Raw genomic sequence first — 27012 nt, 5'->3', positions numbered from 1 at the left:
TGCCCAACGATGCCCCTCTACTAGACCAACTCAATGCATTTTATGCTTCACGCTACAACCAAAAACAACACAGAGCCGTGCATGAGGGCCCCCGCTGACACGGGTCTTGGCGATCTCGCTCTCCAATGCCGACATGATTAATATAGACTTGTTTAACTGTCCTGTTACAGCAGTGGGTTAATGGGGAAGGGGCCTGTTGTCCCACAGCGCTACTTAGTGGGGGACTACAGTGGTACAGATTGTCCATACTATGTTCACACCAACTTCTGTTCAGCTTGAAGTCGACACTAACTTCTAGCAACGCTACAAAACAGAGTCTAACAAAGCTACAAAAAAAGTGTCTAACAACGCTACAAAACAGAGTAACGTTATAAAACAGAGTCTAACAACGCTATAAAACAGAGTAACGTTATAAAACAGAGTCTAACAACGTTATAAAACAGAGTAACGTTATGAAACGGAGTCTAACAACGTTATAAAACAGAGTCTAACAACGTTATAAAACAGAGTCTAACAACGCTATAAAACAGAGTAACGTTATAAAACAGAGTCTAACAACGTTATAAAACAGAGTCTAACAACGTTATGAAACAGAGTAACGTTATGAAACAGAGTCTAACAACGTTATGAAACAGAGTAACGTTATAAAACAGAGTCTAACAAAGTTATAAAACAGAGTCTAACAACGCTATAAAACAGAGTCTAACAACGTTATAAAACAGAGTAACGCTATAAAACAGAGTCTAACAACGTTATGAAACAGAGTAACGTTATAAAACAGAGTAACGTTATAAAACAGAGTCTAACAACGTTATGAAACAGAGTCTAACAACATTATGAAACAGAGTAACGTTATAAAACAGAGTAACGTTATAAAACAGAGTAACGTTATAAAACAGAGTCTAACAACGCTATAAAACAGAGTCTAACAACGCTATGAAACAGAGTCTAACAACGTTATAAAACGGAGTCTAACAACGTTATAAAACAGAGTCTAACAACGCTACAAAACAGTTTGACTGCTGAAGCCACATGCTCATCAATGAAAACTGTAGTGACACCAGTGTACAAGGACTTATTCATTTATTTACACAATTTTAAAATACACAAATACAGTGGCGTTACAAATGACAAGACTTCCCATGACTCAGTGAGTGATGCATTGTGGGAACCGACGCAAGGTGTCCGGAGTCCGTCCCCACGTAGAGATGCAAACACAAAACAAGAAGGACATAAAGAGAGAGAGGGGAAAGACACGACATCGACCCAGAGAGAAACCAGAGATCCCACGTAAAGAACTGTACTTAACACAAGTGTACCTTGATCGTCATTACCCACAATCCCACACTGAAGAGAATGAGGTGGGAGGTTCTTTTTTTTTTTGAGACCATCAGCCGGTCGGTTCGAGGGTTTAAAACTAACTTACCCAAAACTACAATGGAGTGAAGCATTCATCCCCCCCCCCCCATACACTACCTTCATCATCATCATCATCATCATACTACACACAGTGGCTAATACAGAGCTGGAGGTAGAACTTAACCCTAACCACAGATCTAGGATCAGGTTATCCAACTAACTCCTAACCTTAACCATTAGGAGGATAACAATACATCTGATCCTGGAACTGCTACCAGCTCCTAATGCAGACATGATATTTCACCGTTGAGTACTAGGTACATCTTATATACATGACAACAGAAGACCGACGCACTAAACTAGACTGGTCCCAGATCTGGTTGGACTCTCTTGCCAACTCCTTGTCACTCATTATAATGCACTGAGTGATAAAGTTGACAAGACAGCACAAACTGATCCAGGAACCACTAAAGCCCCTTTAACCCAGACTACAGAAAAGGCCTACAGCACCCTGAGGCAGTACTACACTGAATGATGTGACGAGTGGGTTGGCCCTCTTCCTGAACTAACCAATAGGACAACCAGAAGAGAGAGAAACGTAGCATTGGTCGATAGTCTCCTGTACATCCACCAAACCAGACTTTGCCCTCTGGCAATTATCAGATCACTTTTTTCTTAGAAACGTAGTCTCATTACATTATAAACATTTTAAAATATTGATTGATAACAAAATAAAAAATAAAAGTTTGAGATTGTGGATTGAAAGCATAGGTTGAAAAAGGCATTTTAAAGCAGACCCCCCCCCAACACACATTTAACTGACCAACAAGTTCAACTACAAAAATAACTGCTACATGAGTGTGGAGACGGGTGATTCACAGCTTTCAGCCCCAGAACACCAACAGCAGAAGAGGAAGAGGAGGCTGAAGAGAGACGAGGTGATGGAGAAACAGACTGACTAGCAGAGAAGACATCGGCAACCCCCCCCCCCCATCCCTATGGACAAACAACCAGTCCTTATTTAAAACTGTCACACACACACACAGTCACCTTCAGAACAGTAGAGGATTTGCTTTCTCCCAGTCCCCTTTAAAAACAACAGAGAGGGACACGTCTCAAACAGCACCCTAATCCCTATTCAGTCCACAAGCATGTAGCTACACACACACATCGGCTGAACACGTGTAGTACGTGACCAATAAAATGGACCAGAGCCCATAGGGAGTAGGGTGGTGTTTGGGACACATTAAAACGTCTTCCCTCTAAACAAACCCGCTGTCCAGTTGGAGAATAGTACTCTCTTTCTCAGCATTGCATTGTGGGGATTAAGAGAGTCTTTTGAGGACATAAAATGGAACCCAGGCCATCTACCGCTGCACAAACAGACCTCTCTCACATGACCTTCAGAGCTTCAATTAGGGGGGTTATTCATTTAATATTACTTCCATCGTCTCTCTTTAAAACAGGAAACACACTTGACTTTTCACACAGACACCATTAATGATTTGGCATTCGTCAGTTGATATTCAGCCACCGTATAAAAACAGCAACACACACAGTCAGTGTAGTCAGAACAGAACACTGCCAGTACAAACAAACTTTTAATCAACTTCACCTAAAATACAAACACAGAGGAAAAAGTCAAGTAAATAAAGTAAAAAAAACAACAGGAAAGAGAAACAAGCTGATGGTTTTTATCAGGACAGCAACTCTGGAGGAGAACTGTCTGGCTGGGAGGAGCATCTGGTTCAGCATGGAGGAGGAGAGAGAGAGAGAAGTGATGGAGGAGAGAGAGAGAGAGAGAGAGAGAGAGGGAGAGAAGTGATGGAGGAGAGAGAGAGAGAGAGGGAGAGAAGTGATGGAGGAGAGAGAGAGAGAGAGAGGGAGAGAAGTGATGGAGGAGAGAGAGAGAGAGAGGGAGAGAAGTGATGGAGGAGAGAGAGAGAGAGAGGGAGAGAAGTGATGGAGGAGAGAGAGAGAGGGAGAGAAGTGATGGAGGAGAGAGAGAGAGAGGGAGAGAAGTGATGGAGGAGAGAGAGAGAGAGGGAGAGAAGTGATGGAGGAGAGAGAGAGAGAGGGAGAGAAGTGATGGAGGAGAGAGAGGGAGAGAAGTGATGGAGGAGAGAGAGGGAGAGAAGTGATGGAGGAGAGAGAGGGAGAGAAGTGATGGAGGAGAGAGAGGGAGAGAAGTGATGGAGGAGAGAGAGAAGAGAGAGAGAGAGAGAGGGAGAGAAGTGATGGAGGAGGAGAGAGAGAGAGAGAGAGGGAGAGAAGTGATGGAGGAGGAGAGAGAGAGAGGGAGAGAAGTGATGGAGGAGGAGAGAGAGAGAGGGAGAGAAGTGATGGAGGAGGAGAGAGAGAGAGGGAGAGAAGTGATGGAGGAGGAGAGAGAGAGAGGGAGAGAAGTGATGGAGGAGGAGAGAGAGAGAGGGAGAGAAGTGATGGAGGAGGAGAGAGAGAGAGGGAGAGAAGTGATGGAGGAGGAGAGAGAGAGAGGGAGAGAAGTGATGGAGGAGGAGAGAGAGGGAGAGAAGTGATGGAGGAGGAGAGAGAGGGAGAGAAGTGATGGAGGAGGAGAGAGAGGGAGAGAAGTGATGGAGGAGGAGAGAGAGGGAGAGAAGTGATGGTAGAGGAGAGAGAGGGAGAGAAGTGATGGAGGAGGAGAGAGAGGGAGAGAAGTGATGGAGGAGGAGAGAGAGGGAGAGAAGTGATGGAGGAGGAGAGAGAGGGAGAGAAGTGATGGAGGAGGAGAGAGAGGGAGAGAAGTGATGGAGGAGGAGAGAGAGGGAGAGAAGTGATGGAGGAGGAGAGAGGGAGAGAAGTGATGGAGGAGGTGGTGTGTAAGGGGCATTAAGCAGGTCTGTGCCCCATGTCAGTGTCCTCACTGGGGTTCACGAAAGCAGAGGGGTGGGGGGGGGGGGCAGTGAATGTTCTGGGTGTGCCAGGGGCAACAAAATCTCTCCTTCCCCCCTCTCCTCCTCCATCCCCGTCTCATCTCCTCCTCCTCCTCCATCCCCGATGAGCACGGCTGAACGCTCTCTGAGTCGTGTGTGTGTGTGTGTGTGTGAGAGAGAGAGTGTGTGTGTCATCCACCCTGTTACAACAGCATGAGCTTGTTACTTAGCAGAGATCAGTTGATGTCAAAGAGGCATAGCATCAGTCTGTGTGTTTTGATTGGCTGGTTGGATGGATGGAGTTGCTAGCGGATGACGAGGTCCTTGTCCTGCCTTTTGATTGGTTGATTGTGTAAGAGTCCAGGCTTCTGATGGGTTGACTGGTTGTTTCAGTAAGCGTCCTCCAGGTATTGAAGTGTGTGTTGGTGTGTGGTATGGTTAGGGCCGTGCATGGTCTAACCCTCCAGGGTGGTGACGGTGGTGGTGATGGGGGCAGAGGGACTCATCGAGGGGCTGCTGACTGGAGGCCACTGGGGGTGACACGAGAGAGAGCCTGGAGACGACAGAGAGGGCAGAGAGACAGAAGTTAGTACAGTAGCCATAGATCGTGACATTACACATTAGAAAAGGGGACTTGGAGGGATTTAAGAGGTTGAACACAACACACAGAGGGAGGGAGGGACAGCCCTCAAATACTACAGTCTATAGTCTACAAACATCCAGGTTATAGAGACAGCCAGCCAGCCAGCCAGCCTGCCAGCCAGGCTCCGTAAGAAGCATCTCAAGGTCCTGGAGTGGCCAGTCTCCAGACCTGAACCCAATAGAAAATCTTTGGAGGGAGCTGAAAGTCCGTATTGCCCAGCGACAGCCCCGAAACCTGAAGGATCGGGAGAAGGTCTGTATGGAGGAGTGGGCCAAACTCCCTGCTGCAGTGTGTGCAAACCTGGTCAAGAACTACAGGAAACGTATGATCTCTGTAATTGCAAACAAAGGTTTCTGGACCAAATATTAAGCTCTGCTTTTCTGATGTATCAAATACTTATGTCATGCAATAAAATGCAAATTAATTACTTAAAAATCATACAATGTGATTTTCTGAATTTTTGTTTTAGATTCCGTCTCTCACAGTTGAAGTGGACCTATGATAAAAAATTACAGACCTCTACATGCTTTGTAAGTAGGAAAACCTGCAAAATCGGCAGTGTATCAAATACTTGTTCTCGCCACTGTATATGGGGCAGCAGCCTCTAAGGTGTAGGGTTACATAACAGGGTGGAAGGCGGCTAGTGATGGCTACTTAACAGTCTGATGACCTTGAGATAGAAGCTGCTAGTGATGGCTACTTAACAGTCTGATGACCTTGAGATAGAAGCTGCTAGTGATGGCAACTTAACAGTCTGATGACCTTGAGATAGAAGCTGCTAGTGATGGCAACTTAACAGTCTGATGACCTTGAGATAGAAGCTGCTAGTGATGGCTACTTAACAGTCAGATGACCTTGAGATAGAAGCTGCTAGTGATGGCTACTTAACAGTCTGATGACCTTGAGATAGAAGCTGCTAGTGATGGCTACTTAACAGTCTGATGACCTTGAGATAGAAGCTGCTAGTGATGGCTACTTAACAGTCTGATGACCTTGAGATAGAAGCTGCTGTCGGGCATTTTTACAAATATTTTAACCAAATTCTTATTTACAATGACGGCCTACACCGGCCAAACCCGGACGATGCTGGGACAATTGTGCGCCGCCCTATGGGACTCCTAATCACAGCCGGTTACGATACAACCTAGAAATTGAACCAGAGTGCCTGTAGTGAGGCCTCAAGCACTGAGAAGCAGTGCCTTAGACCGCTGCACCACTCGGGAGACCACTCAGGCAGATGTGCTTCTAGCTCCTAAGCAGCAATAACATCCACTAAATAGGTGTATGGACCAATAACATCTGTTAAATATGGACCAATAACATCTGTTAAATATGGACCAATAACATCTATTAAATATGTGTATGGACCAATAACATCTGCTAAATATGTGACCAATAACATCTGCTAAATATGTGACCAATAACATCTGCTAAATATGTGACCAATAACATCTGCTAAATATGTGACCAATAACATCTGTTAAATATGTGTATGGACCAATAACATCTGTTAAATATGTGTATGGACCAATAACATCTGTTAAATATGTGTATGGACCAATAACATCTGTTAAATATGTGTATGGACCAATAACATCTGTTAAATATGTGTATGGACCAATAACATCTGTTAAATATGTGACCAATAACATCTGTTAAATATGTGTATGGACCAATAACATCTGTTAAATATGTGTATGGACCAATAACATCTGTTAAATATGTGTATGGACCAATAACATCTGTTAAATATGTGACCAATAACATCTGTTAAATATGTGACCAATAACATCTGTTAAATATGTGACCAATAACATCTGTTAAATATGTGTATGAACCAATAACATCTGTTAAATATGTGTATGGACCAATAACATCTGTTAAATATGTGTATGGACCAATAACATCTACTAAATATGTGTATGGACCAATAACATCTATTAAATGTGTGACCAATAACATCTGTTAAATATGTGACCAATAACATCTGTTAAATATGTGACCAATAACATCTGTTAAATATGGACCAATAACATCTGTTAAATATGTGACCAATAACATCTGTTAAATATGTGACCAATAACATCTGTTAAATATGTGACCAATAACATCTGTTAAATATGTGTATGGACCAATAACATCTGTTAAATATGTGACCAATAACATCTGCTAAATATGTGTATGTGACCAATAACATGTGATTTGATAAGCAACAGGATTGTGGAGAGGACTGAGGCTGGGCTGTAATGTGGCCTCCCTCCACTAGAGGGCGAGAAGGGGCCATGAGTGACAGAGAACAAAAGAACCAAAACAGACACTGTTGTCTTGAACATCATGGTCTTTCTATAAGCTGACTGAAGGATGTATTAACGTGACTAGAGGATAGTGATTATGACTCTAGAAAGGAAGAGAGTCGAACTGAACATCCAGTGGGCGGCAGGGTAGCCTAGTGGTTAGAGGCAGGGTAGCCTAGTGGTTAGAGGCAGGGTAGCCTAGTAGTTAGCGGCAGGGTAGCCTAGTGGTTAGCGGCAGGGTAGCCTAGTGGTTAGCGGCAGGGTAGCCTCGTGGTTAGAGGCAGGGTAGCCTCGTGGTTAGAGGCAGGGTAGCCTAGTGGTTAGAGGCAGGGTAGCCTAGTGGTTAGAGGCAGGGTAGCCTAGTGGTTAGAGGCAGGGTAGCCTCGTGGTTAGCGGCAGGGTAGCCTCGTGGTTAGAGGCAGGGTAGCCTAGTGGTTAGAGGCAGGGTAGCCTCGTGGTTAGAGGCAGGGTAGCCTCGTGGTTAGAGGCAGGGTAGCCTCGTGGTTAGAGGCAGGGTAGCCTCGTGGTTAGAGGCAGGGTAGCCTCGTGGTTAGAGGCAGGGTAGCCTCGTGGTTAGCGGCAGGGTAGCCTCGTGGTTAGCGGCAGGGTAGCCTCGTGGTTAGCGGCAGGGTAGCCTCGTGGTTAGCGGCAGGGTAGCCTCGTGGTTAGCGGCAGGGTAGCCTCGTGGTTAGCGGCAGGGTAGCCTCGTGGTTAGCGGCAGGGTAGCCTCGTGGTTAGAGGCAGGGTAGCCTCGTGGTTAGCGGCAGGGTAGCCTCGTGGTTAGCGGCAGGGTAGCCTCGTGGTTAGCGGCAGGGTAGCCTCGTGGTTAGCGGCAGGGTAGCCTCGTGGTTAGCGGCAGGGCAGGGTAGCCTCGTGGTTAGAGGCAGGGTAGCCTCGTGGTTAGCGGCAGGGTAGCCTCGTGGTTAGGGGCAGGGTAGCCTCGTGGTTAGAGCGTTGGGCCAGAAACTGAAAGGTTGCTAGATCGAATCCCCGAGCTGACAAAGTAAATATCTGTCGTTCTGCCCCTGAACAAGGCAGTTAACCCACTGTTCCTAGACCAGTTAACCCACTGTTCCTAGACCAGTTAACCCACTGTTCCTAGACCAGTTAACCCACTGTTCCTAGGCCGTCATTGTAAATAAGAATTTGTTCTGAACTGACTTTCCTAGGTAAATAAAGGTCAAACGCTTAGGGCGTTTGCTGTATTCAGTCCATTCAAGGAGGGCAGGTTGCACACACACTGAGAACATCAAACTGAAATGAGAGTTTGGATGAGGGTGTTTGGATGCAGCAGGTGGATTATAGTTACTGCATTATTTCTGTATAAACGCAGTCAGGCATTTGGCAGTGGCTGTTACATACAGAAACCCAAGCAGAGACCTTACAGAAACCCCAGCCATCTCAGAGACCTTACAGAAACCCCAGCCATCTCAGAGACCTTACAGAAACCCCAGCCATCTCAGAGACCTTACAGAAACCCCAGCCATCTCAGAGACCTTACAGAAACCCCAGCCATCTCAGAGACCTTACAGAAACCCCAGCCATCTCAGAGAACTTACAGAAAACTTCAAAGTGGAAGAAAAATTCTAACTTGTATTTTTTATTAAATGGAAAACAACACAGTAATATATACTGATTAGATAAGTATTCAACCTCCTGAGTCAATACCTGTTGGAATCACCTTTGACAGAGATCTGGGAGCAGGCGATAGAGACTATTGGGAGTCTTTCTGGGTGAGTCTCTCAGAGGTTTACACACCTGGATTATACAAATATTTGCACATTATTCTTTCTAAAATTCTTCAAGCTCTGTCAAGTTGGTTGTTGATCATTGCTCGACAGCTATTTTCAAGTCCTGCCATAGATGTTCAAGCTGATTTAAGTCAAAACTGTAACTCGGCCACTCAGGAACAGTCAATGTCGTCTTGGTAAGCACCTCCAGTGTAGATTTGGCCTTGTGTTATATGTTATTGTCCTGCTGAAAGGTGAATTCATCTCCCAGTGTCTGGTGGAAAGCAGACTGAACCAGGTTTTCCTCTAGGATTTTGCCTGTGCTTACCTCCATTCTGTTTATCTGAATCCTTAACTTTCTAGTCTTTGCCGATGACAAGCATACCCATAGCATGATGTAGCCTAACCCATAGATATTTATATAGGGGGGGGGGGGGGGGGGGACATAGCCTAACCCATAGATATTTATATAGGGGGGGGGGACATAGCCTAACCCATAGATATTTATATAGGGGGGGGGGGGGGGGGGGGGACATAGCCTAACCCATAGATATTTATATAGGGGGGGGGGACATAGCCTAACCCATAGATATTTATATAGGGGGGGGCGTAGTCTAACCCATAGATATTTATATAGGGGGGGGACGTAGCCTAACCCATAGATATTTATAATTTATATAGGGGGGGGGGAGACGTAGCCTAACCCATAGATATTTATATAGGGGGGGGGGGCTTAGTCTAACCCATAGATATAGAGACGTAGCCTAACCCATTGGGGAATGCGGAACATGGAAAGAATGTGGAACTGAATCTGTGGATAGAACTCCATCTCTTCTTTATTACATCACCAAGAGTTCCAGAATGGAATGTTTCCTGTCCTCCAGAACCAGAGATTCCAGAGTGGAGCCTTACGGGGTGTATCTACTATGGCATACTCTGGAACTCTGAGTGTAAAATACCATTTCACCTGTCTGATTCTTTCAGGTTCAGTTCAGATGAAGGAGAGGAGACATGGGGATCAAGTCACTTTAGACCTGAGTCATACTATATATAGACTCGGCTAGAGACTATTGAGATGTGACCTGTTTCTATAGGGGGGTTAGGGTGAGGTCGGGAGCTGACAGTCTAAAGAAGGTATGGTAACAGTGTGGCTATCAAGACGTAGCCTAGCCCATAGATATTTATATAGGGGGGGGACGTAGCCTAACCCATAGATATTTATATGGGGGGGAGACGTAGCCTAACCCATAGATATTTATATACGGGGGGGGGACGTAGCCTAACCCATAGATATTTATATGGGGGGGGGAGAGACGTAGCCTAACCCATAGATATTTATATAGGGGGGGGACGTAGCCTAACCCATAGATATTTATATGGGGGGGGAGACGTAGCCTAACCCATAGATATTTATATACGGGGGGGGGACGTAGCCTAACCCATAGATATTTATATGGGGGGGGGAGAGACGTAGCCTAACCCATAGATATTTATATAGGGGGGGACGTAGCCTAACCCATAGATATTTATATGGGGGGGGGAGACGTAGCCTAACCCATAGATATTTATATGGGGGGGGGAGACATAGCCTAACCCATAGATACTTATATACGGGGGGGACGTAGCCTAACCCATAGATATTTATATTGGGGGGGGGGGAGACGTAGCCTAACCCATAGATATTTATATAGGGGGGGACGTAGCCTAACCCATAGATATTTATATGGGGGGGGGAGACGTAGCCTAACCCATAGATATTTATATACGGGGGGGGGACGTAGCCTAACCCATAGATATTTATATAGGGGGGGGACGTAGCCTAACCCATAGATATTTATATGGGGGGGGAGACGTAGCCTAACCCATAGATATTTATATAGGGGGGGACGTAGCCTAACCCATAGATATTTATATGGGGGGGGAGACGTAGCCTAACCCATAGATATTTATATAGGGGGGGCGTAGCCTAACCCATAGATATTTATATAGGGGGTGTGGGGGCATAGCCTAACCCATAGATATTTATATGGGGGGGGGGGGGGGGGGGGGACATAGCCTAAGCCATAGATATTTATATAGGGGGGGGGGGGGGGACGTAGTCTAACCCATAGATATTTATATAGGGGGGGGGGGCGTAGCCTAACCCATAGATATTTATAATTTATATAGGGGGGGGGGGAGACGTAGCCTAACCCATAGATATTTATATAGGGGGGGGGCTTAGTCTAACCCATAGATATTTATATAGGGGGGGGGGGGGGGGGGGACGTAGCCTAAGCCATAGAATTTATATAGGGGGGACGGACGTAGCCTAACCCATAGATATTTATATAGGGGGGGGACGTAGCCTAAGCCATAGATATTTATATAGGGGGGACGGACGTAGCCTAACCCATAGATATTTATATAGGGGGGGGGGGGGGACGTAGCCTAAAGGCGTCAGCATGCTTCCATCCATCTGGAGCCTAGCTGAACTCAGCTGAACCCAACGTGTGTGCTCACATACTCCCTTAAAAAAAACAGCTTGCATAACGAGAAAAAAAGCGGCAATAGTACTGTTTGTCCATCTCGAGACGCCGTAGCCAGATTTCTGTCATAAATTGAAGGTTTTTTTTTTTGCCAAGGAGTTCTTAGTCACGTAACTTCACATCTAAGATCGGTGGAGCATTTCTCAATGAAAGAAATGTGCATGAAAAGAAACTCTCTCTCATTGAATGACAACAAACACTTCATTGAAGAATCCCTAGTGTGGACCAGAAGCCCGCGGACGCCTTCAGCCTATAGATATCTCTCCAGGGAGGGGATTAGATATCTCTATAGATATCTCTCCAGGGAGGGGATTAGATAACTCTATAGATATCTCTCCAGGGAGGGGATTAGTGTTGAAGGGACACCTACACTCTTACCTAACATTACTGTGTCCAAAATGGCACCCTTCCCCCCCCTATATTATAGTGCACTACTTCCCGACCACTACCTCTATAGGGCCTGGTCAAAAGTAGTGCACGACATAGTGAACAGGGTGCCATTTGGGATACCAGTAGTGACTCACCAGCCATTCACACCACGACGTGACGAAGCTGCTACTTCCTCAGATGATGATGATGGAAGGAAATGCTATTCTGAGTTGGTGAGAGGAGGAGGGAGAGTCAACCGAGTGTGAGGTAAAACTGGCTAATAGCACCTAGAGGTGTGTTCCAAATGGGATCCTATTCCACATACAGTACATTCAGAAAGTATTCAGACACCTTCCCCCTTTATACACATTTTATTAAGTTACTCTTATTCTAAAATGGATTAAATGTGTTCCTCATCAATCTACCCATTAACGACGAAGACACAAATACAAAAAAACTGAAATACCTTATTTACATAAGTATTCAGATTCGAAATTGAGCTCAGGTGCATCAAATCCTGGTGCATCCTGTTTCCATTGATCATCCTTGAGATGTTTCTACTACTTCAATTGATTGAACATGATTTGGAAAGGCACACACCTGTCTATATAAAGGTCCCACAGTTGACAGTGCATGTCAGAGCAAAAACCAAGCCGTGAGGTCGAAGGAATTGTCCGTAGCGCTCCGAGACAGGATTGTGTCGAGGCACAGTTCTGGTGAAGGGTACCAAAACATTTCTGCAGCATTGACGGTCCCCAAGAACACAGTGGCCTCCATCATTCTTAAATGAAAGAAGTTTGGAACCACGAAGACTCTTCCTAGAGCTGGCCGCCCGGCCAAACTGAGCAGTTGTGGAAGAAGGGCCTTGGTCTGGGAGGTGACCAAGACCTCGATAGTCAGTTCCTCTGTGGAGAGTGGCCAAACGGAAGCCACTCCTCAGTAAAAAGGCACATGACAGTCCGTTTAGAGAGTTTGCCAAAAGGCACCTAAAGACTCTCAGACCACAAAAAACAAGATTATCTGATGAAACCAAGATTGAAGTCTTTGGCCTGAATGCCAAGCTTCACATCTGGTGGAAACCTGGCACCATCCCTACCGGAGAAGCATGGTTGTGGCAGCATCATGTGGGGATGTTTTTCAGCGGCATGGACTGGGAGTCTAGTCAGGATTGATGGAAATATGAACAGAGCAAAGTACGGATAAACCCTTGATGAAAACCTGCTCCAGAGAGATCAGGAACTCAGACTGGGGTGAAGGTTCACCTTCCAACAGGACAACAACCCTAAGCACACAGCCAAGAAAATGCAGGAGTGGCTTCGGGACAAGTCACTGAATGTCCTTGAGTGGTCCAGCCAGAGCCTAGACTTGAACATGATTTAACATCTCTGGAGAGACCTGAAGATAGCTGTGCAGCAACACTTCTCATCCAACCTGATAGAGCTTGAGAGGATCTACAGAGAAGAATGGGAGAAACTCCCCAAATACAGGTGTGCCAAGTTTGTAGTGTCATACCCAAGACTCAAAGCTGTAATCACTGCCAAAGTCACTTCAACAAAGTAATGAGTAAAGGGTCTGAATACTTATCAAAATTACTTTGTCATTACGGGGTGGTATTGTGATGTCATTACGGGGTGGTATTGTGATGTCATTACGGGGTGGTATTGTGATGTCATTACGGGGTGGTATTGTGATGTGATGTCATTACGGGGTGGTATTGTGATGTCATTACGGGGTGGTATTGTGATGTCATTACGGGGTGGTATTGTGATGTCATTACGGGGTGGTATTGTGATGTCATTACGGGGTGGTATTGTGATGTCATTACGGGGTGGTATTGTGATGTCATTACGGGGTGGTATTGTGATGTCATTACGGGTGGTATTGTGATGTCATTACGGGGTGGTATTGTGATGTCATTACGGGGTGGTATTGTGATGTCATTACGGGGTGGTATTGTGATGTCATTACGGGGTGGTATTGTGATGTCATTACGGGTGGTATTGTGATGTCTTACGGGGTGGTATTGTGATATCATTACGGGGTGGTATTGTGATGTCATTACGGGGTAGTAATGTGATGTCATTACGGGGTGGTATTGTAATGTCATTACGGGGTGGTAATGTAATGTCATTACGGGGTATTGTGAGGTCATTACGGGGTATTGTGAGGTCATTACGGGGTATTGTGAGGTCATTACGGGGGTATTGTAATGTCATTACGGGGTGGTATTGTAATGTCATTACGGGGGTGGTATTGTGATGTCATTACGGGGTGGTATTGTGAGGTCATTACGGGGTGGTATTGTGAGGTCATTACGGGGTGGTATTGTGAGGTCATTACGGGGTGGTATTGTGAGGTCATTACGGGGTGGTATTGTGATGTCATTACGGGGTGGTATTGTGATGTCATTACGGGGTGGTATTGTGATGTCATTACGGGGTGGTATTGTGATGTCATTACGGGGTGGTATTGTGATGTCATTACGGGGTGGTATTGTGATGTCATTACGGGGTGGTATTGTGATGTCATTACGGGGTGGTATTGTGATGTCATTACGGGGTGGTATTGTGATGTCATTACGGGGTGATATTGTGAGGTCATTACGGGGTGGTATTGTGAGGTCATTACGGGGTGGTATTGTGATGTCATTACGGGGTGGTATTGTGAGGTCATTACGGGGTGGTATTGTGATGTCATTACGGGGTGGTATTGTGATGTCATTACGGGGTATTGTGATGTCATTACGGGGTGGTATTGTGATGTCATTACGGGGTGGTATTGTGATGTCATTACGGGGTGGTATTGTGATGTCATTACGGGGTGGTATTGTGATGTCATTACGGGGTGGTATTGTGATGTCATTACGGGGTGGTATTGTGATGTCATTACGGGGTGGTATTGTGATGTCATTACGGGGTGGTATTGTGATGTCATTACGGGGTGGTATTGTGATGTCATTACGGGGTGGTATTGTGATGTCATTACGGGGTGGTATTGTGATGTCATTACGGGGTGGTATTGTGATGTCATTACGGGGTGGTATTGTGATGTCATTACGGGGTGGTATTGTGATGTCATTACGGGGTATTGTAATGTCATTACGGGGTGGTATTGTGATGTCATTACGGGGTGGTATTGTGATGTCATTACGGGGTGGTATTGTGATGTCATTACGGGGTGGTATTGTGATGTCATTACGGGGTGGTATTGTGATGTCATTACGGGGTATTGTAATGTCATTACGGGGTATTGTGATGTCATTACGGGGTATTGTGATGTCATTACGGGGTATTGTAATGTCATTACGGGGTGGTATTGTAATGTCATTACGGGGTGGTATTGTGATGTCATTACGGGGTATTGTGATGTCATTACGGGGTATTGTGATGTCATTACGGGGTATTGTGATGTCATTACGGGGTATTGTAATGTCATTACGGGGTGGTATTGTGATGTCATTACGGGGTGGTATTGTGATGTCATTACGGGGTAGTGTGATGTCATTACGGGGTATTGTAATGTCATTACGGGGTATTGTGATGTCATTACGGGGTATTGTGATGTCATTACGGGGTATTGTAATGTCATTACGGGGTGGTATTGTAATGTCATTACGGGGTATTGTGATGTCATTACGGGGTATTGTGATGTCATTACGGGGGGGTATTGTAATGTCATTACGGGGGGGTATTGTGATGTCATTACGGGGGGGTATTGTGATGTCATTACGGGGTATTGTGATGTCATTACGGGGTATTGTGATGTCATTACGGGGTATTGTGATGTCATTACGGGGTATTGTGATGTCATTACGGGGTATTGTGATGTCATTACGGGGTATTGTGATGTCATTACGGGGTATTGTAATGTCATTACGGGGTGGTATTGTAATGTCATTACGGGGTATTGTGATGTCATTACGGGGTATTGTGATGTCATTACGGGGTATTGTAATGTCATTACAGGGTATTGTAATGTCATTACGGGGGGTATTGTGATGTCATTACGGGGTATTGTGATGTCATTACGGGGTATTGTGATGTCATTACGGGGTATTGTGATGTCATTACGGGGTATTGTGAGGTCATTACGGGGTATTGTGATGTCATTACGGGGTATTGTGTGTAGATTAATGAAGAAAAACAAAACAATTGAATCCATTTCAAAAAAAGGCTGTAACAGTAACAACATGTAGAAAAAGTCAAGGGGGTGTGAATACTGTCCTAATGCACAGTATCGTACAATACCTTTAACCAGTGCCCTAGTAGTGCACCATAGAGGGAGTAGGGTTCCATTTGACAAGCAACCAAAAAATGATGCTATGAAGAAGCCAAGATGTGCGACTGGTTAGGAGAATACAGTTAGAGGTTGAACAATGCTGTTGTGGTGGACCAACTTGTTAGGAGGGAAAACAGGACTAGAATTGTCTGGCAGCACATTACTAAAAGACGCTATAAAGAAGCCAAGATGTGTGACTGTTAGGTTTCTGCACCAAACTTATATAGGAGAGACTTTTTGTTCATCTCATTCAATACACTATATACACACACAAAAGTATGTGGACACCCCTTCAAATTAGTGGATTAATCTATTTCAGCCACACCTGTTGCTGACAGGTGTATAAAATCGAGCACCATGCCATGCAATCTCCATAGACAAACATTGACAGTAGAATGGCCTTACTGAAGAGCTCAGAGACTTTCAAAGTGGCACCGTCATAGGATGCCACCTTTCCAACAAGTCAGTTAGTTTAATTTCTGCTCTGCTAGAGCTGCCCAGGTCAACTGTAAGTGCTGTTATTGTGAAGTGGAAAGGTCTAGGAGCAACAACGGCTCAGCAGCGAAGTGGTAGACCACACAAGCTAACAGAACGGGACCGCTGAGTGCTGAAACGCACAAAAATCATCTGTCCTCAGTTGCAACACTCACTACAGAGTTCCAAACTGTCCCTGGAAGCAACGTCAGCACAATAACTGTTCGTCGGGAGCTTCGTGAAATGGGTTTCCATGGTGATGAGATGGGTTTCCATGGTGATATGGGTTTCCATGGTGATGAAATGGGTTTCCATGGTGATGAAATGGGTTTCCATGGTGATGAAATGGGTTTCCATGGTGATGAAATGGGTTTCCATGGCCGAGCAGTTGCACACAAGCCTAAGATCACCGTGCACAGTACCAAGCGTCAGCTGGAGTGGTGTAAAGCTTGCTGCCATTGGACTCTGGAGCAGTGGAAACACGTTCCCTGGAGTGATGAATAACGATTCACCATTCTTTATTCATGGCTGTGTTCTTAGGCAAAATTGTGAGTGAGCCCACTCCCTTGGCTGAGAAGCAACCCCACACATGAATGGTCTCAGGATGCTTTACTGTTGGCATGACACAGGACTGATGGTAGTGCTCACCTTGTCTTCTCCGGACAAACTTTTTTCCGGATGCCCCAAACAATCGGAAAGAGGATTCATCAGAGAAAATGACTTTACCCCCGTCCTCAGCAGTCCAATCCCTGTACCTTTTGCAGAATATCAGTCTGTCCCTGATGTTTTTCCTGGAGAGAAGTGGCTTCTTTGCTGCCATGTTCTTATGCTATCTGAGTGACTGAAACGTACGGAACTAAAGTGTTTTCATTTCGGATTCTAGAACTAGAATGTCTAGTTTTTAGAACACTGATTGTTACTTCTCAAAGACGATCTCATGTTAAATATATATATATATATATATATATATCAGTCTGTTATCTTATCGACACACTTCACATCTGGTTTTAGTCCTTTAAGTTGAATTTATTGTCTTCTTCAGTGGTGGCCCGCCACTGCTAAAAATGAATATAGGGGAAACACTGACGCGCTGCAACATTACAGCCATGTCTTTATGACGCCCGTGAAAAGGTTTCACATTCCTGTGCGACTGTTTGTGGACGCCCTGCGGTGTTGATCGTTAAAGTGTCATCAGAGAGAGTTGAAAAGGAATGAAGAACAATTCAAACAAGGATAGAAACATGACGAAGGTTTCAGACCTGTGAGAAGTGTGTGTCTAGCCTGTGAGGTGGACATACAGGGTGTTGTGTGTGTCTAGCCTGAGGTGGACATACAGGGTGTTGTGTGTGTCTAGCCTGAGGTGGACATACAGGGTGTTGTGTGTGTCTAGCCTGAGGTGGACATACAGGGTGTTGTGTGTGTCTAGCCTGAGGTGGACATACAGGGTGTTGTGTGTGTCTAGCCTGAGGTGGACATACAGGGTGTTGTGTGTCTAGCCTGAGGTGGACATACAGGGTGTTGTGTGTGTCTAACCTGAGGTGGACATAAAGGGTGTTGTGTGTCTAACCTGAGGTGGACATACAGGGTGTTGTGCGTCTAACCTGTGAGGTGGACATACAGGGTGTTGTGTGTCTAGCCTGAGGTGGACATACAGGGTGTTGTGTGTGTCTAGCCTGAGGTGGACATACAGGATGTTGTGTGTGTCTAGCCTGAGGTGGACATACAGGGTGTTGTGTGTGTCTAGCCTGAGGTGGACATACAGGGTGTTGTGTGTGTCTAGCCTGAGGTGGACATACAGGGTGTTGTGTGTCTAGCCTGAGGTGGACATACAGGGTGTTGTGTGTGTCTAACCTGAGGTGGACATACAGGGTGTTGTGTGTGTCTAACCTGAGGTGGACATACAGGGTGTTGTGTGTGTCTAACCTGTGAGGTGGACATACAGGGTGTTGTGTGTGTCTAACCTGTGAGGTGGACATGCAGGGTGTTGTGTGTCTAACCTGTGAGGTGGACATACAGGGTGTTGTGTGTGTCTAGCCTGTGAGGTGGACATGCAGGGTGTTGTGTGTCTAACCTGTGAGGTGGACATACAGGGTGTTGTGTGTGTCTAGCCTGTGAGGTGGACATGCAGGGTGTTGTGTGTGTCTAACCTGTGAGGTGGACATGCAGGGTGTTGTGTGTGTCTAGCCTGAGGTGGACATACAGGGTGTTGTGTGTGTCTAACCTGTGAGGTGGACATACAGGGTGTTGTGTGTGTCTAACCTGTGAGGTGGACATGCAGGGTGTTGTGTGTGTCTAACCTGTGAGGTGGACATGCAGGGTGTTGTGTGTGTGTGTCTAACCTGTGAGGTGGACATACAGGGTGTTGTGTGTCTAGCCTGAGGTGGACATACAGGGTGTTGTGTGTGTGTCTAACCTGTGAGGTGGACATGCGTGAGTCCTGTCGTCCAGTCAGGTCTGAGGAGGAGATGTTGACAGGAGCTCCACGATGAAGACGCATGCTGACCTTCCTCTCTCGCTCCATACCTGGGGTAGAGGACAGATACCTGGGGTTAGAGAGAGAGACCTCCATACCTGGGATAGAGGACAGATACCTGGGGTTAGAGAGAGAGACCTCCATACCTGGGGTTAGAGAGAGACCTCCATACCTGGGGTTAGAGAGAGAGACCTCCATACCTGGGGTTAGAGAGAGAGACCTCCATACCTGGGGTTAGAGAGAGAGACCTCCATACCTGGGATAGAGGACAGATACCTGGGGTTAGAGAGAGAGACCTCCATACCTGGGATAGAGGACAGATACCTGGGGTTAGAGAGAGAGACCTCCATACCTGGGGTTAGAGAGAGAGACCTCCATACCTGGGATAGAGGACAGATACCTGGGGTTAGAGAGAGAGACCTCCATACCTGGGATAGAGGACAGATACCTGGGGTTAGAGAGAGACCTCCATACCTGGGATAGAGGACAGATACCTGGGGTTAGAGAGAGAGACCTCCATACCTGGGATAGAGGACAGATACCTGGGGTTAGAGAGAGAGACCTCCGTACCTGGGATAGAGGACAGATACCTGGGGTTAGAGAGAGAGACCTCCGTACCTGGGATAGAGGACAGATACCTGGGGTTAGAGAGAGAGACCTCCATACCTGGGGTAGAGGACAGATACCTGGGGTTAGAGAGAGAGACCTCCATACCTGGGATAGAGGACAGATACCTGGGGTTAGAGAGAGAGACCTCCATACCTGGGATAGAGGACAGATACCTGGGATAGAGGACAGATACCTGGTGATCAACCTTTTTTTAACCAATGTGTTTTCACTAACCTGTGTGTGAGGTGTGTTTGTGTGTGTTTTCACTAACCTGTGTGTGAGGTGTGTGTGTGTTTTCACTAACCTGTGTGTGAGGTGGGTGTGAGGGGTGCGGGTGCGGCTGCGTCCTGTGCTCCTCTGGGTCGTCCGGAGGCGGAGGGGATCCCCCTGGCCCCTGCAGGGGCCCTGGCCTGTCCCTGTCTCAGTCTGTCCTCACCAGCTCTCCTCTCCCTCTCTGCATCCTCCGCTGCCCTGTTGGCGCCCTGGACACACAGAGACACACATCACCATGGAGACAACAGTCCCACCTCTTCACGATCACAACAACACCATGGAGACAACAGTCACACTGTCCCACCTCCCAACCCTTCACTATCACAACAACACCATGGAGACAACAGTCACACTGTCCCACCTCTTCACTATCACAACAACACCATGGAGATAGCAGTCACACTGTCCCACCTCCCAACCCTTCACTATAACAACAACACCATGGAGACAACAGTCACACTGTCCTACCTCTTCACTATCACAACAACACCATGGAGATAGCAGTCACACTGTCCCACCTCCCAACCCTTCACTATCACAACAACACCATGGAGACAACAGTCCCACCTCCCAACCCTTCACTATCACAACACCACCATGGAGACAACGGTCACACTGTCCCACCTCTTCACTATCACAACAACACCATGGAGATAGCAGTCACACTGTCCCACCTCCCAACCCTTCACTATCACAACAACACCATGGAGACAACAGTCCCACCTCCCAACCCTTCACTATCACAACAACACCATGGAGACAACAGTCACACTGTCCCACCTCTTCACTATCACAACAACACCATGGAGACAACAGTCACACTGTCCCACCTCCCAACCCTTCACTATCACAACAACACCATGGAGACAACAGTCACACTGTCCCACCTCTTCACTATCACAACAACACCATGGAGACAACAGTCACACTGTCCCACCTCCCAACCCTTCACTATCACAACAACACCATGGAGACAACAGTCACACTGTCCCACCTCCCAACCCTTCACTATAACAACAACACCATGGAGACAACAGTCACACTGTCCCACCTCTTCACTATCACAACAACACCATGGAGATAGCAGTCACACTGTCCCACCTCCCAACCCTTCACTATCACAACAACACCATGGAGATAGCAGTCACACTGTCCCACCTCCCAACCCTTCACTATCACAACAACACCATGGAGACAACAGTCCCACCTCCCAACCCTTCACTAACACAACATCACCATGGAGACAACAGTCCCACTGTCCCACCTCTTCACTATCACAACAACACCATGGAGACAACAGTCACACTGTCCCACCTCTTCACTATCACAACAACACCATGGAGACAACAGTCACACTGTCCCACCTCCCAACCCTTCACTATCACAACAACACCATGGAGACAACAGTCACACTGTCCCACCTCTTCACTATCACAACAACACCATGGAGACAACAGTCACACTGTCCCACCTCCCAACCCTTCACTATCACAACAACACCATGGAGACAACAGTCACACTGTCCCACCTCCCAACCCTTCACTATCACAACACCATGGAGACAACTGTCACACTGTCCCACCTCCCACCTCTTCACTATCACAACAACACCATGGAGACAACAGTCACACTGTCCCACCTCTTCACTATCACAACACCATGGAGACAACAGTCCCACCTCTTCACTATCACAACACCATGGAGACAACAGTCACACTGTCCCACCTGCTAATCCTTCACTATCACAACAACACCATGGAGACAACAGTCACACTGTCCCACCTCCCAACCCTTCACTATCACAACAACACCATGGAGACAACAGTCACACTGTCCCACCTCCCAACCCTTCACTATCACAACAACACCATGGAGACAACAGTCACACTGTCCCACCTCCCAACCCTTCACTATCACAACAACACCATGGGATCTTATTGACCAGGAATTTGCTCAATCAGCATTCAAAATGGCTGCCGTTGCCAGGCACACAACTGCTATTCGTAGACCAACAAAATGGCCACCGTGGACATTCCATTACTATGCCTCAATTACCTCTCCTTCCTCCCAAAGTGTGCACTGGTTCACATCACTGACTTGAAGAAATACAGTGGAACCTCCCACTAGCCCATGTCTCCACCAATCCCAACGCTTTACAGATTTGTGGGAAGTAGTGAACGAGTGTACACTTCAGGAGAAAGGAGATATTGTAATGAAAAGATTCCAGTCCGGGGTCAATGTAACGAAGGGGATGATTCAGACGTAGCAGAGAGACGTTACTCACAAACTTGAGCATGTTCCAGTCGAAGACGTAGTCGTAGGAGAAGCCCTGTCTGTGGAACAGGTTCCTGAACAGCTGTCTGAGGTACGAGTAGTCGGGCTTGTCATCGAACCGCAGAGAACGGCAGAAGTTCAGGTACGTGGCAAACTCCGCTGAGAGGAGAAAGGAGAGGATGGGTCGAGATACAGCTCTTTAATTATTATACAACTGGACATGGTAAACTCCCCTGAGAGGAGAGGATGGGTCGAGATACAGCTCTTTAATTATTATACACCTGGACATGGTAAACTCCCCTGAGAGGAGAGGATGGGTCGAGATACAGCTCTTTAATTATTATACACCTGGACATGGTAAACTCCCCTGAGAGGAGAAAGGAGAGGATGGGTCGAGATACAGCTTTTTAATTATTATACACCTGGACGTGGTAAACTCCCCTGAGAGGAGAAAGGAGAGGATGGGTCGAGATACAGCTTTTTAATTATTATACACCTGGACGTGGTAAACTCCCCTGAGAGGAGAGGATGGGTCGAGATACAGCTCTTTAATTATTATACACCTGGACATGGTAAACTCCCCTGAGAGGAGAGGATGGGTCGAGATACAGCTCTTTAATTATTATACACCTGGACATGGTAAACTCCCCTGAGAGGAGAGGATGGGTCGAGATACAGCTCTTTAATTATTATACACCTGGACATGGTAAACTCCCCTGAGAGGAGAGGATGGGTCGAGATACAGCTCTTTAATTATTATACACCTGGACATGGTAAACTCCCCTGAGAGGAGAGGATGGGTCGAGATACAGCTCTTTAATTATTATACACCTGGACATGGTAAACTCCCCTGAGAGGAGAGGATGGGTCGAGATACAGCTCTTTAATTATTATACACCTGGACGTGGTAAACTCCCCTGAGAGGAGAGGATGGGTCGAGATACAGCTCTTTAATTATTATACACCTGGACATGGTAAACTCCCCTGAGAGGAGAGGATGGGTCGAGATACAGCTCTTTAATTATTATACACCTGGACATGGTAAACTCCCCTGAGAGGAGAGGATGGGTCGAGATACAGCTCTTTAATTATTATACACCTGGACGTGGTAAACTCCCCTGAGAGGAGAGGATGGGTCGAGATACAGCTCTTTAATTATTATACACCTGGACATGGTAAACTCCCCTGAGAGGAGAGGATGGGTCGAGATACAGCTCTTTAATTATTATACACCTGGACATGGTAAACTCCCCTGAGAGGAGAGGATGGGTCGAGATACAGCTCTTTAATTATTATACACCTGGACATGGTAAACTCCCCTGAGAGGAGAGGATGGGTCGAGATACAGCTCTTTAATTATTATACACCTGGACATGGTAAACTCCCCTGAGAGGAGAGGATGGGTCGAGATACAGCTCTTTAATTATTATACACCTGGACATGGTAAACTCCCCTGAGAGGAGAGGATGGGTCGAGATACAGCTCTTTAATTATTATACACCTGGACATGGTAAACTCCCCTGAGAGGAGAAAGGAGAGGATGGGTCGAGATACAGCTCTTTAATTATTATACACCTGGACATGGTAAACTCCCCTGAGAGGAGAGGATGGGTCGAGATACAGCTCTTTAATTATTATACACCTGGACATGGTAAACTCCCCTGAGAGGAGAGGATGGGTCGAGATACAGCTCTTTTTCTACATCCAGTTGTATAATATATATATATGTGGAATAAAATGCCTGAATGTGAATCCTCTAGTCTCCAAGACAACAAGCGATACACTACAAACAGATGTTCTGAATCTGATCAGCTTTCTTCCTGGTTAGGTCACATGCTCAGGATAAACTCCTAACCCTATCCATCACACTTTGGATAGCTCTTCTGTGGTCCACTTTCAAAGACAGGGAGTGGAAATTCTATATGTACAAGGATCTACTATGTAAAAACGACCTGTTTTGACTTCAGAAAACCCCATCAACTTCCAGCCACAGACAGGTCTTTCAACTACTCACATGGATATCCTTTACAGAGGACCTCGATGGGGGTAGACATCTTCTTCTCACTGATGCGTTCGTACTTCTGTCTCTTAGTGGCAGCCTTCAGGCCCTGCCAGGGCAGACTGCCCAGGTTGAAGTACATCAGGACATAGCCAAGAGACTCCAGGTCATCACGACGAGACTGCTCTGTTGAGGAGAGAAAAGAGAGGGGAGGGAGAGAGAGAGGAGAGAGAAGAGAGAGAGAAGAGAGAGAGAAGAGAGAGAGAAGAGAGAGAGAAGAGAGAGGAGAGAGAGAGAAGAGAGGGGAGAGAGAGAAAAGAGAGGGGAGAGAGAGAAAAGAGAGGGGAGAGAGAGAAGAGAGAGGGGAGAGAGAGAAGAGAGAGGGGAGAGAGAGAAAAGAGAGGGGAGAGAGAGAAAAGAGAGGGGAGAGAGAGAAGAGAGGGGAGAGAGAGAAAAGAGAGGGGAGAGAGAGAAAAGAGAGGGGAGAGAGAGAAGAGAGAGGAGAGAGATAAGAGAGAGAAGAGAGGGAGAGAAGAGAGGGAGAGAAGAGAGAGGGGAGAGAGAGAGAAGAGAGAGGGGAGAGAGAGAAGAGAGGGGAGAGGGAGAGAAGAGAGAGGGGAGAGAGAGAAGAGAGGGGAGAGGGAGAGAAGAGAGGGAGAGAAGAGAGAGAAGAGAGAGAGAAGAGAGCGAGAGGGTCAGGGTGTTTGTGTTGTGTACTTGTTCCCTGGTGTGTGTAAGTAGTGTTTGTGTTTGTTTATATATATTGCCAAAAGTATGTGGACAGGTCAAACATCTCATTCCAAAATCATGGGCATTAATATGGAGTTGGTCCCCCGCTTGCTGCTATAACAGCCTCCACTCTTCTGGGAAGGCTTTCCACTAGATGTTGGAACATTGTTGCTATAACAGCCTCCACTCTTCTGGGAAGGCTTTCCACTAGATGTTGGAACATTGCTGCTATAACAGCCTCCAGTCTTCTGGGAAGGCTTTCCACTAGATGTTGGAACATTGCTGCTATAACAGCCTCCACTCTTCTGGGAAGGCTTTCCACTAGATGTTGGAACATTGCTGCTATAACAGCCTCCACTCTTCTGGGAAGGCCTTCCACTAGATGTTGGAACATTGCTGCAGGGACTTGCTTCCATTCAGCCACAAGAGAATTAGTGAGGATTAGTGAGGTCTGCGTTCCAATTCAGGTGTTCGATGGAGTTGAGGTCAGCGCTCTGTGCAGTTCAATCAAGTTCTTCCACACCAATCTACAAACCATTTCTGTATGGACCTGGTTTTGTGCAGGGGGACATTGTCATGCTGAAACAGGAAAGGGCCTTCCCCAAACTGTTTCCACAAAGCTGGAAGCACAGTATCATTTAGAATGTAACTGTATGCTGTAGAGTTAAGATTTCCCTACACTGTAACTAAGGGGCCGAGCACAACCCGTGAAAAACTGCCCCAGACCATTATTCCTCCTCCACCAAACTTTACAGTTGGCACTATGCATTGGGGAAGATAGCGTTCTCCTGGCATACGAAAACCCTAGATTCATCCGTCGGATTGCCAGATGGTGCAGCATGTTTCATCACGCCAGAGAATGCTCCAGAGTACAACATTTTCAGCTGACGCTTGGTACTGTGCAAGGTGATCTTAGGTTTGTGTGCGGCTGCTCGGCCATGGAAACTAATTTCACGAAGCTCCCGACGAACAGTTCTTGTGCTGACGTTGCTTCCAGAGGCAGTTTGGAACTCGGAAGTGTTCTGTTCTGTGAGCTTGTGTGGCCTACCTTCACGGTTGAGCCATTGTGGCTCCTAGACGTTTCCACTTCACAATAACAGCACTTACAGTTGACCGGGGCAGCTGTAGTAGGTCAGATATTTGACGAACTGACTATGACATCCTATGACGGTGCCACCTTGAAAGTCACTGAGCTATTCTACTGCCAATGTTTGTCTATGGAGATTGCATGGCTGTGTGCTCGATTTTATACACCTGTCAGCAAAGGGTGTGGCTGAAATCGCCGAATCCACTAATTTGAAGGGGTGTCCACATACTTTTATACATATAGTGTATATATCCTACCGATTCCCAGGTGTGTGTTGATGGATGCGTAGCGTGCGGTGCCGGTCAGGTTCTTGTTCTCGCGGTAGGGGATGTGCTGGTGTGTGCGGGCGTCGCGGTACTTCTTGGCCAGCCCAAAGTCGATGATGTACACCAGGTTGCCCTTCTTGCCCAGGCCCATCAGGAAGTTGTCTGGCTTCACGTCTCTGTGGATGAAGTTCTTAGAGTGGATGTACTCTATACGGCTGATCTGGAGAGGAGAGAGGTTGATCAATAACAGCTAGTCTGATCTGGAGAGGAGAGAGGTTGATCAATAACAGCTAGTCTGATCTGGAGAGGACAGCAGAGAGCTTGATCAATAACAGCTAGTCTGATCTGGAGAGGACAGCAGAGAGCTTGATCAATAACAGCTAGTTTGATCTGGAGAGGAGAGAGCTGGCGTTAGCATAATCAATAATGCACATAGAATGTGGATATACATGATGGGTGTCAATGGTAAAAAATTTAAACACCTGGAGGACACCTGGTAGTCTAAAATCCTGGAGGACACCTGGTAGTCTAAACACCTGGAGGACACCTGGTAGTATAAACACCTGGAGGACACCTGGTAGTCTAAACACCTGGAGGACACCTGGTAGTCTAAACACCTGGAGGACACCTGGTAGTCTAAACACCTGGAGGACACCTGGTAGTCTAAACACCTGGAGGACACCTGGTAGTATAAACACCTGGTAGTATAAACACCTGGAGGACACCTGGTAGT

At 46.5% G+C, this 27012-nt stretch overlaps 1 protein-coding gene across 1 annotated transcript in view; it reads right to left on the bottom strand.

The window, feature by feature from the left end:
* Positions 1–1066: 1066 nt before the first annotated feature.
* Positions 1067–27012, bottom strand: part of csnk1da (casein kinase 1, delta a) — a 66236-nt gene continuing 40290 nt past the window's right edge. Inside the window, exons 4-9 of the mRNA XM_031819938.1 lie at positions 26271–26499; positions 24213–24383; positions 22209–22357; positions 19956–20133; positions 18983–19092; positions 1067–4806 (exon numbers count right to left, since the gene is read on the bottom strand). Coding sequence (XP_031675798.1) covers positions 4756–4806; positions 18983–19092; positions 19956–20133; positions 22209–22357; positions 24213–24383; positions 26271–26499 — 888 coding nt within the window. The 3' untranslated portion in view covers positions 1067–4755. The remainder of the gene's footprint in view (positions 4807–18982; positions 19093–19955; positions 20134–22208; positions 22358–24212; positions 24384–26270; positions 26500–27012) is intronic.

Source organism: Oncorhynchus kisutch, unplaced genomic scaffold (genome assembly GCF_002021735.2).
Source record: "Oncorhynchus kisutch isolate 150728-3 unplaced genomic scaffold, Okis_V2 scaffold2905, whole genome shotgun sequence".
Taxonomy (NCBI): domain Eukaryota; kingdom Metazoa; phylum Chordata; class Actinopteri; order Salmoniformes; family Salmonidae; genus Oncorhynchus; species Oncorhynchus kisutch.
Note: the sequence above shows the minus strand (reverse complement) of the source record. Positions and strands in the feature narration are given on the sequence as shown.